Source organism: Callithrix jacchus, chromosome 15 (assembly GCF_049354715.1).
Source record: "Callithrix jacchus isolate 240 chromosome 15, calJac240_pri, whole genome shotgun sequence".
NCBI lineage: Eukaryota > Metazoa > Chordata > Mammalia > Primates > Cebidae > Callithrix > Callithrix jacchus.
In genome coordinates, this window is record NC_133516.1 from 98,832,501 (window position 1) to 98,847,035 (window position 14,535).

Consider the following 14,535-nt stretch of genomic DNA (forward strand, 5'->3'; position numbering starts at 1 on the left):
AAGAGTGACCCATTCTTTGACCTCAGAGAAAACACAGCTTCTCTTCAGCTCAGCCTCAGGGCACAGTGCTGTCCACAGTTGCAATTGAGCTTAATAAAAGAGCTTTGTTACAGGGGAGAAGACATTCTATGAAAGCCTTAATATTCGATGGATAGCAAAAGTGAACAGTAGAGAACGTTAGCTCTTTTCATGTTGACTGGCACAGCATTTTCTGTGTCTCTTCTCTGGAGAGAACAGAGTGATCCTCTCATGATGGATTCCTCTTTTGTTACAGATGACAAACCAAAGGAGCAACTGCAGAGGAATCTCCCGAAAGCGACCGAGACAGACTGCAGTGACGAATGCTCTCACAACACCGAGGTCGCGGAGACCCGGAGCAGCACTCCAGAAATGCCTGCCGTGTCTGCATTCTTTAGCCTCGCTGCACTGGCTGAAGTGGCAGCCATGGAAAATGTGCACAGGTGAGTGGCAGAACATGGAAGGAGGAAGCAACATGGAAATCAGATCAACCTCTCTGATGTGATTTGTAACATTTTTTTATAGGGCATTGGGGTTCTAACTTGGTTCCAGAGCGCACTATTGGTTATATGAGGTATTACAGAAATGTGGGAAAATACCAGGGAATATAGTCAGCCGAGTATTTTATGTTGAATATGTTATCCTGTGGCTAAACTGCATTTCTGTAAAACGCCTAAGAGCAGGGAAGCAGTATTATCTGACCATTGAGCGTGAGCTTTGGAGTCTCATTGCAGACTGAGGTTTGAGTCCTAGCTCTATCACCTGTAAACCAAAAGATCTTGACCAAGATTATTAACCTCTCTACCCTCAGTTTTTTCCTCTAAAAAAAACATGGGCAGGTTGCAGTCATTTCATAGAGATGTTATGTGGATAACTCTAGCATCCCAGTGCTGGTGTGTGGAACACCCCTAGTGCTGATGATGTTGGTGCCATCACCAGCCATCAGAAGACATTGCAGTTCAGGGAAAAGAGCATCTTGGCATCTGACTCATGAAAGCAAGAGGCCTGGATTTTTCTTCAACTCTTATGTGATTTCCTACGAAGTAATTTTTCTCTCTGGACTCTAGTTTTCTCACTGTACTTATATTGAGCATAATGATAACCCTGAAGAATCATGAAGTTGTAAGCATCAGTCGGTATCATAGATGTGAAAACCCTTTGAACTCAGCAAGGCCCCACAGAAAGTATATTAACTTCTAAGTGTATAATTGGGTATTCTGCTACTTAACGGATCCTTTGGGAAGGCAGAGAAGCCTATTGTAAATTCAGGTATTTTATATTACTATTCAAAGTGTAGTACCCATGGATGAGCTGCTTTCTTAGACTTTGAGTCTTCAGTACAAAAGAGCTTGCAACCCAGTGCAGTTTGTGTAGCCAGCTGTAGGCCCCACGCTCCTTTTTCACATCCAGGTAAACCCGGAGTCCCTGACGTGAGCTTGGTTTGTTTCTTGCTATTTATCTGTCATATTACAGTTTGAGTACTTCCTCACAAATAGCCTCTAGATATTTCCAAGAAGTCAAATTCCTTTTTATGTGTACGTTGCAAGTTCCTAATAGCAAGTGAAAGCTGACAGACATTGTTAAAATTCACTAAGGTCTCCGAGGGAGACAATGCACAGGTCCTTTTCCCTTGTGGAGCTGTACGGTCAAGGACAGAGGACAAACACATAGGCATGCAGTGAGAATTTCAGCTATCTGCCTGAATATGAAGTGTCCCTGTGAACCGTGGAAATAAGAGGGAATATAAGAATTGAGAGGGGGGTAATAATTCAGGGCTAGGAAAAGGCTACCGCATAAGCAGGTTCGCTCCTGCCTGCATTCTTTGCTGAGAGTAAGCGTGGTCACAACGTTGCTCTGTTAACCAGCCCTCCGTGATTCCCAATTTGCTTCAGCAGAAAACCGCAGCAAAGAACCTTCCCTCTCCCATCACCCCGCGTCCTTCACGCTCCCTACCCTGCAGTTATGTCGACTCACTTGCCCCTTTCCAGATAAGCCAAGCTCTTGCCATGTGCATCCTCTGCTCAGGTGACCTGCTCTCCTCCTTCCCACCCTTGTCCACGGTCCTCTTCTCTCAGTCCTCCTGATGCCCTAGGCTGTGTGTTTCTTGTTGCTCCTGCATGCTGTGATCACACCTCTCTCAGATCACATTGGGTTGTATTGATTTGTTGATGCTTCTATCTCCTTTCAGTATATTTTGAAGGCAAAACATGGGTTTTATTCGTTATATTTCCAGCTTACTTAGAGCCTGTTACAACAATGGATAAATGAGCAAATGAGTGGGTGAAGGAGTAAATGAGGAAGTTCCTGAAGTATGACTGCCTAAGTTAGGTAGCAGGCATAGAAAAAAATACTGAGAGTGAAGGTCCTTTTTATTTTTTTTTAACCTCCCATTGGAAAGAACAGTAATGATTACTAAAATTTTGCCATGAATCTAATAAATGCTTAACATTCTTAATAGTTAGAAGGACAGATCACCCTGGAGAGTCTTAGTTGTAACTTGAGCCCTAACCTGTGAAAGCAGATCTACCCACCAGGCTTCTACCTGTACGTTTAATGTAATTGAACCTGGGTCGCATAGCAGTGAATGAAGTATTACTTCAGCATCAACTCGGTTCATAGTTTAAAGGGGGGCCCATGGAGTTAGGGGTGGAAATATATTACCTGAACTCATACCATGAAAAAATCTTAACATTAGGTTCAGAAACCTAACTTAGAAAGACAGTTTTACAAAATGCAGAAAATAAAGAGTTGGAACAAACCTTTGTTAAGAGACTGGTGTATTTATTAGAAGTTCAATTACCCTTCCCAACTGGGCTTTTTTAGTCCCATTTTCATGACAGTTAACCTGCCAAGAGCACACAGCCAATTTGTGCCTAAGTTAGAATTTGAACTCCCTATCTGACATACTGCCAAAGGAAAGCTTCAGTCATGTCAGAGAAAATCATGAAGAGTCTCACCTGACCCTTCCACTGGGAGCTAGAGGCTAGGTCGCAGTACATGGTCCCCTTCCACTGTGATTCTGACTTCTTCCTCTTTCCAGTGATGAAGCTGGGCTTTCACCCCAATTTCTCTCTCTCTTTTGCCATCTTTTTTTACATTGTACTTTTCATCTTTTACTTTTGATTTTTTTTCCACTTTTCTAATACTTAACTAAAATTTTGGATCTTTTAATATCTTAAAAGTAAAAAATAGCATTTTAATTTCATCCTCCTTGAACAAAGAGCTAAACATTGAACCGGTGGTATCTATAACAAACATCCACATGTGAATAAATAGATTAATCCAGAGGTTTGATTCTAAAGTGTTTTGCTTTTCTAAAATCCTAAATACCTTGGGCTATTAAGTGACCTTTGGATGCTGAAACCTCCAAATGTTGAAATTTGTCTACCTTATTTTTCCTTTTTTGTGCATAAAACTTGAGTATAGTTACAGAGCAGCTATAAGCTGAATCTTGAAATAGTTCCTTTTCTTCTGTGCACTCTGAAGAAGATACGATGCTGAAAGGTCAACCCAATGAAAACATTGCTGATACATCACATATTTTCAGTACAGTGTTATGCACTACAGACCATTGTAGGTTACAGAACAGCGAGTGTGCATTTTCTAGGATTGGTAGGCCTGTTGGAAAATGTCAAGGAAGTGCCTACTCCTATCTTTTTAGAATGAGAAGTTCTGTAGAAATTACCAAGAATTTTGGAGAGTTTTCTCATAACCATGAAGGAAATTGTATTTTTACTACTAATTATGCAGAAGCTGAATGAAAAATCAGCTATGTTTGGCATAGGTTCTATCCAAATGATAGAAATTTCCATGAATTTCCTAGTCCTGTCTGGAGTTCTCTCTCCGTGTGTGTTGATTTGGGCCCAGCTAGGCTAGAGTTTGTTAAATTGTAAAATCCAGCATCAGTACTTGTTTTCTTCCTCCAAACACCCTCTGCCCATGTACATGTGATTAGCTGAGTTTTCATTAGCTTCTGCATAATTAGTAGTAAAAATACAATTTCCTTCATGGTTATGAGAAAACTCTCCAAAATTCTTGGTAATTTCTACAGAGCTTCTCATTTCTAAAAAGACAGGACTAGCACTTTCTCGACATTTTCCAACAGGACTACCAATCATAGATTTTATTGTTTCTTCTTCTTCTTTTTTTTTTTTTTTTTGAGTCGCAGTCCATCTCTGTTTCTCTTCTAGAGTCATTGCTTTTATTAGCCCTAAGTTACCTGAAGGTTACCAAGTATTATAGGAGCGCTTTCCCTTCAGGCAAGTCAAGAAAAGAAATGTGTCATTTTTAATATCAGTGGATCAACAGGAAAATTATTGTCCAGAACCCCAGTCCTTGACTGAATTTGTCTACTTCTTAAAGAGTTGCCCCAAATCTGCTGGTACTTTGGATTTCATCTCTTCAGAATGGAACTGGTTAGTTATTTGAGGCCAGAGGGTATGTTGTTGAGTTGTATGAGGGGAATTCATATATGAAATCTTAGGAAGGGAGACAGAATGAGAAGGAGGAAGGGGAAAAAAAAAGAAGGAAGGGGACAGAAAAAACTCTAAAGCAAAAACAGTTTTCATTCCATGATGTGAGTAACAGCGGTAACTGTTAAACAAGATATTGGAACACATTTACCTGTTACGCATCATCCTCGCCTGCCTCTAACAACATGCTGAATAATAAGTGACTGTTTTCTTCCTTTTATTTTACAGAGGTCAGAGATCAACTCCACTCACCCATGATGGACAGCCAAAAGAAATGCCACAGGCTCCTGTACTTATTTCCTGCGCTGACCAGTGAAGCGCCCTTTCATTGTAAAACATTGTGCTTTACCTACTACCCTAGCCTTGTCTTTACCGAGGGATGCTAGTGAGTCCAGTTGATGGAAAATAGAGACTGCAAACAAGTGCTTGTTGCCCCACATGGCCCAGATTCACTTGAAGCAGAAGTTAGCATCCGGGCCAGTTTGTTCTCGCAGAACCAGAATCTTTGAGGGTAAGGTTATCTGTCTGATATTGAGCAGAAACAGAATGATCCTGGAGCTTTGCTTTCTATTGAAGGCTTTTGACAGTAATAGGTGGTAACTTGGTAAAAGGCTGCCTTTACTGTAGCTCATCCAGCATCTCTTTTACCAACCAGAGAGTGTGAAACTAGTTTCATATATTACCTAGTTATTCTTTCAAAACAAAACAAAAACTGACGCACTGCACTAGTTATTATTAGATATTCTTAGTCTTTTTTGTACATGGAGATTTAAGTTCTAAGATGGTTTATATAATAGGTTATACCTACATTTATATTGTAGAATAAATATTAAAAAGCCTGTTCCAGAGACCCCCAGCAGCACGGGCAGGCAGATGTACCATTGTTAGCGGTGTATGCTCGGCCTCGTGGTCCATATATTCTGCACTTTTATATTTGCCACCAGAGTGGTAGTTTGCTGGCAAAAAGAATGAGAGAGAGAGAGAGAGGGAGAGAGGGAGGGAGGGAGAGGGAGAGGGAGAAAATTACAACTCTTACAATCTGAATTTTTTTCTTAGCCTTGAGTGACCATGAAGAATTTGCTTGAGGCAAATTGTGGCAAATATTTTCCCAGACAGGGGAAGAGTCCTGCAGATTACAGATTACTGATGTTTTCATGCCTTGAGGATTCTTTTATTTTTACACAGGGGTCTAAGTGACCAATGGATTGTTCATACAAACAAAAAAAAGACAAAAATATTATTCAGAAGTGACCTTAGTATTACTTCACTATTCTAAACACATTGAAGACACTCACTTCATGTGGACTTGGAGCTACAGACCTTTTACATCTATCACAGATTGACTGGACGGGTTGCAATTGCTATGCACAGCCTGATTGGCACTGCAGGTTTTTAGAGCCATTTGGAGTTTGCGTTGTTAAGGGGGCATTGAGTCAATGAGGGAGGTATGCCTGATCAGAGTGGGACTCTCAGTCATAGATCCACCTGCAAGTCTCTTTCCTTTTTGTGTTGTGTTGCTTTTGAACGTAAAACCAACCATACATATGCCAGCACCAAGTGGATTCACTGGCTTTAGAACATTGAACATATTGACTTAACCACCTGATGTTCACAGTGTCTTGTTTCCTAGCAACAGATGCAAAGTGATAAATCAAAATTAGTCGGAGGCTACAGATTTCACAGGGTATTTGTTCTATAGCACAAAGTATTTCCCCACTCTTGCATCACAGCACAAACTACCAAATTTTCATTATTGGATTCCAGCAATAATTTTTAATGGTTTTCAAACTGGTGGAATTTTGACAGTGCTAGTTCGAGTTTGAAGCTTTTGAATTAGATCTCTGAATGGTGACAGTTTACATGGTTTTATCTAGCTTTCTTATTTATACTTGACTGAATTATAATGATTCTTTTTTCTAATTGTAATTTGACTTAATAGCCATACAAAAAGTGACTCTATTCGTACTGACTAGTTTTAGCTTCTCCTGGCTGTAGATGTTACTTTAGTTCCGGTGCTGGAAAATACGTACAACATACTAACAGGATTGAAAAAAAAATAGAGGTTTTTCTTTTTTCCAAAGCAGGTAAAGAGGGTAGCAAAGCATCAGAACGATGTCCTCAAAAATTCATATTCCTGGTGGGCATGGAGGAAGAAGGAATTAGTAAAAGGTTAACCCAAAGTTACAGCTTAACCCCATTCACATAGGAATAAATCAAGTGAGCAGTTCCAGATTTCAGCATAATATTTTTACTATGATGCTGTTTTATTAATATTTTCTAAATTTCAGAACAAAAAGGGAATGTTTGAAATTGCTGGGTCCCAAGTTGGTGGCTGTTGGAGTTTTGGACCACTCGCTAGCGGTGATTTGAAAACTGTAATGAGCTAAAATCCAAAACGAAAAACCAACAACAAAAATTGTGTGGTGCAGAACATGCACCTTGACAATGGTACTGACTTGTTACTCTATAGAACACATTAGAATAGATCTATTTTTGCCAGAGCACCCTCCTTCAGTCCTCCAATGACATTTCACTAGAGTTCCTTAAGAGATGGCTGTATATTCATGGGACCTTTTTTTTTAAAAAAAAAAAAAGCAAAACAAAAGATTACTTTTTTTCTATGTGATTAATATCTTACTTGATCTGCTTTTCCTAAACCTCAGTGGCTTTTCCCTTAAGCAGGGTTGGGGGTGGGAGGGCAACTTAACTGGATATGACTGTTTTCAGATACTTTAAAACAAACTTTTTGTAGAAATGCTTAATTTTTAAGCGGTCAGGCACTGAGAGTAGCAGAAATCCTGCAAAGCTTTATAGTTCCTTAGACTCACCTCATCGATTCTCCGAGTGAAGTCCTGATTTCAGCAATTGTGCTTCTCATGCCCTGAATCTGCAGGAGAGGAGTGTTGTTACTTTCAGGTAACAACATTTGTTAGCACAAATATTTCAGACCAATATGTAGTGCTCTCCTCCACACCCCCGTTATCATTTTCATTTCATTTCTCTCATTATTTTTTATTTTGGAAAATCATATTGCTATAGTGTATGTTTTAATCTGCCAGCAAATGCCATCTACACTAACATTTGTCCCACAGCATCAAGAGAAAAAGTTGTTGCACCTTATATATATCTCAAGCAAACCAAAATATGATGCTCTTCTGCTTTGTGTTATTCTAAATTGTTGTATCATATCTTTCTGAAACCATTCTGAATTTAGTTGAAATTATCAATATTTATGCTTTTAACCTTAATTTCTGGATTCAAGCCTGTATATAAATCTTTTGAAAAAAAATTGTCCTCGCCCTTCTCTGCAATGCTGGAAGTAGAAGATTTCGTCTCGGATGGAGACGCAGTACTGTTCCAGTTTTCTTTAGCCTTTTATTTATTTAGTTATTCTGGGTCTTTCCTATGTGATTTTGAAGTGTGTAGAGTATATTATAGTAACTGAAGCTGCAGCTCTAAGAAGCTGAGTGAAAGAAAAAATACTGTAAGACATCCTTAAAGTTTTTATTTGTTTGGGTACTGTATACGAGATCAGGAAAAAGAGAAATGTCCCACAGCCACATTGGAAATACAGGTTCTTATCCCCAAATTAGGTTAGTTCCCAGATTTTAGATCAAAACTGTTAATTCATTAACACCCTTTTTAAAAGATAAATCCTACCGTTGTAATTCTGATAGTCATTTTCCCAAAAATATCAGAAATATATTTAATTCTGTCAGATGAGCTTTCCACCAATGCCATGTCCCAAAGCCATGTTAAAAGAATTCCCACGTTATCATTGTGATTCTACTTCCTGCCATTAAAATTGCTGGAGAAAAAAATAGTGATGGAACACTATGAACAAAAAGGAGCATCTGAACTGGTCTGGTTGTTTAGAATCCAATGTGTTCAAATCCTTCTGTTTTCTTAAGTCAGATGCTACTGTAAGTCAGATGAAATTTTGTTTGCACTCTGCAGTCTTTGGTTCAGTGTATGGAAATGTTTGCACCTATGTAAAGTCTCAAGCTAATGATACATTGCTACAGAACAGGAGGAAGCTGAAAACTGAATGGCATGTTTTGTTTATAAGGTGGGGAGGGGAGGGGAAATACCAAAAAGCTCTGTTCCAAGTTTGGCATTCGACATTAATGTGAAGCAGTGGGACCATGCTGCCTGCTAAACTACTGTATGAATCATTCGTGTTCTGAAGATGAGCAGCTGGAGGCTGGAGGATGGCATTCCATACAGCAAAGAAGCACCACCGCTTCGCCTGGGAAAGGGAAGGAGATCGCAGGAGGCCTGGAGCCATCATTTGTAAAGGGGATGTTGGGGGGTGTATACTGTGGAGGAGATTCACCTTTGATTGCACTGCTCCACAGAGCCCTCTTATAAGGCCAATCCTAATGGGCTACCTCGGCTTTAAAAGTTCATTTCAGTAAGTCCTGTTTCAAAAGCTTGTCTTTTTTGCTTCTACCTTCAGTGCCACTATTTTCCACTGCAGTGTTTTGACTTCACAAACCACCTCCTCCAGAGAGAACAATGTATTGCTGAAAATGGGCAGTAGAAGCAAATGCTATTGTTATATTTGACCTGTAAAGTATTCAGAGTGACTGGTAGGTAGAAATTCAGACTTAGCTCTCCCAAATAGCTCCTTATTTTGCACCTTATAAAAAGTATACTAATTATTCATTAGATGTTGCTTCTGTTTATACAAGCATTCCCAAAGAATTAGATACGGATTTTGTTTTGAGTTTTTTGATTTTTGAACATTACCTTATTTAGACTGACTAACAGCATACTTACAATGTTACAAGAAGCTGTTCAGTTCATCTTACCAGAGGTGTCTGGCAAAGTATTCAGGGTTTGATGGACTGCTTTCCTTTGGTTTGGAAGTGATAGCTAAGTTTGTTATGCTCCATATTAAACAACTTTGTTCTTTTCACTGAGGACATTATCTTCCTTACATTTCAGAACAAAGAAAAAACAAGCGTGAATAAAAAGACAAATGTATTTGAGTCCCTCATAATCCCCATCTGTATGTGCTACCCTTTCCTTCAAATACATAAATGTCCATCTTCTTTTTAAAAAAAGGTTCCTCTTCTGGCCAAATTTAATCAGTGGTGGTATTTATAGTCTTAAATTGAGAGAGGAGACCTTTTGCTTAAAAATTCTGTGGCCACTGTTTCCTTTTTGCAGTCAGTGGTCAAAACTGATCATGCCCTTAAATCGATTTTTATGCACAGAACTAGTTATTGTGAACATTACTACACCCTCCAAAGATTTCCTGATAACTTGGGCCAGAACTGGTTACTGAGTACCAAGGATCTAATTCAATCAATGCCTCAAAACTCTTCCACCCACAATGCAAATCTTACCTCACAAGCTCTAACCTAAATCATAGAGACATGCATGTTTCATGCATTCACACTGATTTCGCTCTGTGGCCCTCCAGAGGGGTGGGCTCACGTCCCCTGACTCCTCACATTAGTGCCTCAGCTCTAAGAGCCGTGGAACAAGGGGGTAGGGAAGTCTTGTGATCTGGAGCTCAGCAACTGGCTCAGCAACGTTTTTTTCCATTTCATTAGCACTAAACAAGTCTCTTGCTCTCAGGAATTTGTCAGGAAAAGAATAAAATCACCTGAGATTCCACATACCAGATTATAAACTCTTCTCATAGGTTTGAATTGCTTACTTACATGTCATAAATTAACCACAGCTTCATTTGACCACCAGGGTCTAAAATCTCTTGACAGTTTCAGCATGACTGAATCGCTCATCGTTTGTTTTGTTTTGTTTTTTGTTTTGCTTTCAGAAATTGGCTTGGTTCTCTTTAGAGTTGGTGTAAACATGCCATGTAATAAATGATTTCCACTTAATGGTACAACAGAATTATTGCTTTCTTAGATGTATGTGTAGTAAAAGTCAATATACACATTTATATAATTTCTTTCTTCAAAATCTTATACCTAATTTGATATTTCTAAAAATTGCACATGTAAGTCATGTGTATAACATGCTAAAGTACTTTAACTGTGATCTTAAAACTGAATAAAAATATTTAATAAAACTTTGAAATATTTTAAAGATATTATTCAAATATATTTCTTTATGTTCACACTACTGGCCATAGAGTATGTGCCTTTAATGTACCATTTTCACTAAAAACAGTAGGAAAAATATTAATAAAAGTAAGCTATTTCAACTATTGTAGAACATCGAATGGTGTGTACCCGTAAACTGTGTTCGCCTGTGATTTGCCATTGTCTGGGCAGCCTTGGTTGCTTTTTCCAAAAGTGGGGAGTGGTGATCAGCCCAATAGAAGAGGGTATGCTTCAGTAGGCCACTGGGGTGCCTTCCTGGGACGAATGGTCAGAACATACCATTTTCCCTGAACTAGGACAAAACTGTGGCAGTGATTTCATTACGACTCTTACCTAAAGTATAAACTCACACCTCAGATTTGGTGAATACAATGTTCCTGGGTTTTGTTTTGTTTTTCCAGTCCTTTGGAAACTATACACATGCATGCACACAGCATAATTACCAACAAATAGGCTTTGTAACCCGACAGTTCTACCCAGGTACCATTGGGTTTCTTTTAACCTCCCTAATCTAGACTTACTGATAGTGATGAAATATCCTCATACCATTGCTGTGGGGAAGAAAAGAGTATATATGAAAATAAAAGCCTATCTAACGGATTATACTGTGAGATACTCCAGCACACTACCTTTCCATTGCTGAGAATAAGGTGTGTGTGTCAGGGAAAATGGGCTCCATACCAAAGATTAAAATTGTTAGAAGAAAATGACAGGATATACATAAATACGGTTTTATGGTCCTATGTGGGTTACACAATTGCATCCATCCTTTTGAATAGAACATAAAATCTCTTGCAAGGAAAATAAAGTGGTTCTAATCAACAATCAGCTAAAAGTAATACTGCTGACTCCATTCCATACATATTTTAAAAGGATTTATACTAAAAATTACGGATCATAATTTATCATAAAGCTTTTTACCTTTTTGAAATTATAGGAATTTTCAAATACAGTATATGGAAAAGTAGAGAGGTATTTTGAACCCCATATAGACATAATCTAGCTTCAACAAATACCAACATTTTCCTACTGTTGTTTTATATGTGTCTGTTTTCTCCTTCACCTGTTTTTCCCTTTTACCTACCCCAGAAGATATTCATATCCCAGAAATATTTCATCTGTGAAAATGATCAGATGAAGCCTTTAAAAGTGAATCTTTTGGTATGCACAGATTATAATTTTTAAAGTATTTTATCCTCATGATTCCAAAAATGTCTAATGCATAAAGGAACCCATGAACCAAAGTACAGAAGTGCTGAAGTGAAACTCATTTGGAATTAGACACTGTTAGGATTTGCTATCTCTATATTTACCCTTTTCTGATCCACAGTGTCGAGAGAGCCCTTCTTTATGATGTCTGTTTTTTAATAGGTAGTGGGACGGTTGCTTATGATTTTTTTTTCCCCAGACCTAATAACTCCTAAGGCCCAAAGGCTAAAACAGATTTGTGTCAACTGTATGTTCTTATGTTATACCCGAGCAAGTGAGAAGGTTCCAACTGAGAGCCCTTTACTGCCAGCGACCGAGAGTCAGCCCTCGCTCAAAATCTCTCGGCCCCAAAGAAGGGGCTTGATTCCTTTTTATACCTTGTTTAAGATAGGGGACGGGGAGCCTAGCTGAAGCAGAATTTACAGAAGCAGAACAAGTAAGTTAGATAAGGAGGCTGGTGACTAAGAGGCAGAAAGTTCCCATGATTGTTGATTACCAAGGAGGGTATACACAAGCGGTTCCCATGACTGCTGGTTACCAAGGGGGTGGTATTCAGTGCTTGCCATGCAATCAATCAAGGGGGGTATTCACAATAGCAAGTGGGCTTGCCAAGCAGGATATGGTTACAATGGTTATATGCCTCCATAGTTCTACGCACAGCATGACCCAGCACCGTAGCATGACCCAGGTATGCACTCAAGGGAGAAATGGCAGGAGGGGTGAGGCGGAGGTTAAGATGGAGTCTCTCTGGCTCTCAGCAAGATGGAGTCTATCAGGCTAACACAGGGTAGGTGAGCACACTTACACTTTTCCATTCAACACTATTCCCATTGCATTTTTTTTTTCCTTCCCTAAACTTATAAGAGAAAATCTGTTGGAGGGGTGGAGAGAATATTTTAGATAAGCCCTGGAAGGCAAGTTCCCAAAGGTTTTAAAAATCTGAAACGCTAGGTCAGTTGGCCCAAAATTAAAGCCTGAAAAGAAAACTCTTTCTGGAAGAGATAAAAATGATAGTTTGGCTTGCTCCACTTGGAGGTTCCTTACCCTAAGGAATTTTACAAAGGTCATTTTGTTCCAGGGTTGTGTATAGGAGAGTCAGAAGAGAAAAATATGAGGAGTGAAAGTCTCTTAAGGATGATAGAGGATGAAAGGGGGAAGGGGGAAGTTTATATAAGATAGATTGCAGATATCTTATGTTTAGAAGTCAGAATGGTTTTAAAGCCAGCATGAAAATATGTCCAAGAAATATGTTCAAGTACAATGACCTTTTCCTGATCTTTTCTGTGGTTGGGCATCATTATCTGTGGTACTTATATAAGGCCAATTAAACTTCAGATACAATTTATGTCCTCCAAAAATCAACATATGAAGTCCTGGAAAATATGTACAAGCAATATAACAGATACAAAAACAGGTAATGATTAACCATATACTTTGAAGCATTTATTCAAATATATTTAATAGAAAAGTTGAATTCGTACAATAAAAAAAACATTTCTCCCAAGTCAAGATATATCATCCTTAAGATAAATACAGGAATAATTTAGACATTGTTTTATAAAATTTAATATTTTCAATTTTCCTATACCATATATCTTGGCTTGGGTATTTGGCAGTGTGTTAAAAATAAATTTAAAAGCAATATTCTGCACATGACTCCTTGAATACCTCAAACCTTTTCATACATAGGATATGAAGTATTTAACACATGAATGCTAGCCTCACCTGCATTCAAACCTGTATCGTATGTCAGTCAAAATCAAAACTGTATTGTTAGAATAAAATTGCTTACAAACAGTTCTTCATTCCATTACTGTGTTTCAAAGACCATGGAGAATCATTTCATCGCCCATGCTTTGGCTTCAGAAGAGTTCTCTATTACCCATAACACCCATAACAATAATCCATTCAGCAAATTTGCATTGGATGTCTACTGGGTGCAAGTACCAGGAAGACATTCTCGTGGGTTAGAGACAGCCTGTTGAAATGCAGTACAGATGAAGCTGGGAATCGAAGGCTGTGAGGGGAAAATGACATATGAGCTCATGGGAAACTCGATAATCTGCATTCTGAAGACATTAAGAAAAAAATGGGTATGTGTTACTGTTCTTTAAAATTTTATTTTTAAAGCTTTTTCTCACCGAAAAGATGTTAGCACAAGGAAAGAAGGAACTGCTGAGACAAGGCCACAGAGCTCCAAGACTGACAAATCCATGATCAAAGTCTTTGGGGGAGATCCATCATGCTGTGTGTGTTTCCTTTCTGAGTGGCCTGGGATAAGGAACGTCTCAGCCTGTCTGGTTCCAGGGCTGTCATTATTGTGGGGCTAGACGGCGCACCAGCGACAGCCTTGACAGAGCCTAGGAATATTTGGAAATGCAAGGTCAGAAAGTACAGCTCAAGCATTTGGCCCAGAAAGGAGGTGGCTCTGTAGCCAGATAGTGTGACTCCCCAGCACTTTCCCTTTTCCCTGTGCCATCCCCGTGTTTCATCACCTTAGTTCCAGCTCTCACATATTCCAGCTGAATCCTAATTTTTTTTCAGTCATTGAATTTTTCTCCAGTGACAGCGCCCCGCGCCCACCAGAGCTATTTTAGATTTCCCTTTCTTTTTTACTTTTTTCTTCACTGAGAATAGCTGTAAGATTTTTATGGCTGAGGGAATGACTCAAGAAATCCTTTGCTCTAGGAGGGTTCCTGGAACAAAAAGGAGCTGCTATGAAGGATTCTCATTTTTGATGTGTGCTGCCCCCACTT

General features: G+C 39.0%; 1 protein-coding gene across 10 annotated transcripts in view; it reads left to right on the forward strand.

The window, feature by feature from the left end:
• The window catches only part of BBX (BBX high mobility group box domain containing), a 166,723-nt gene extending 156,037 nt beyond the window's left edge, over positions 1–10,686 (forward strand). For all 10 annotated transcript variants that reach the window (XM_035274366.3, XM_078352267.1, XM_078352268.1 and 7 more), the window contains 2 exons: positions 275–461; positions 4,719–10,686. In XM_035274366.3, coding sequence (XP_035130257.2) covers positions 275–461; positions 4,719–4,806 — 275 coding nt within the window. In that variant the 3' untranslated portion in view covers positions 4,807–10,686. The remainder of the gene's footprint in view (positions 1–274; positions 462–4,718) is intronic.
• The last annotated feature ends 3,849 nt before the right edge of the window (positions 10,687–14,535 follow it).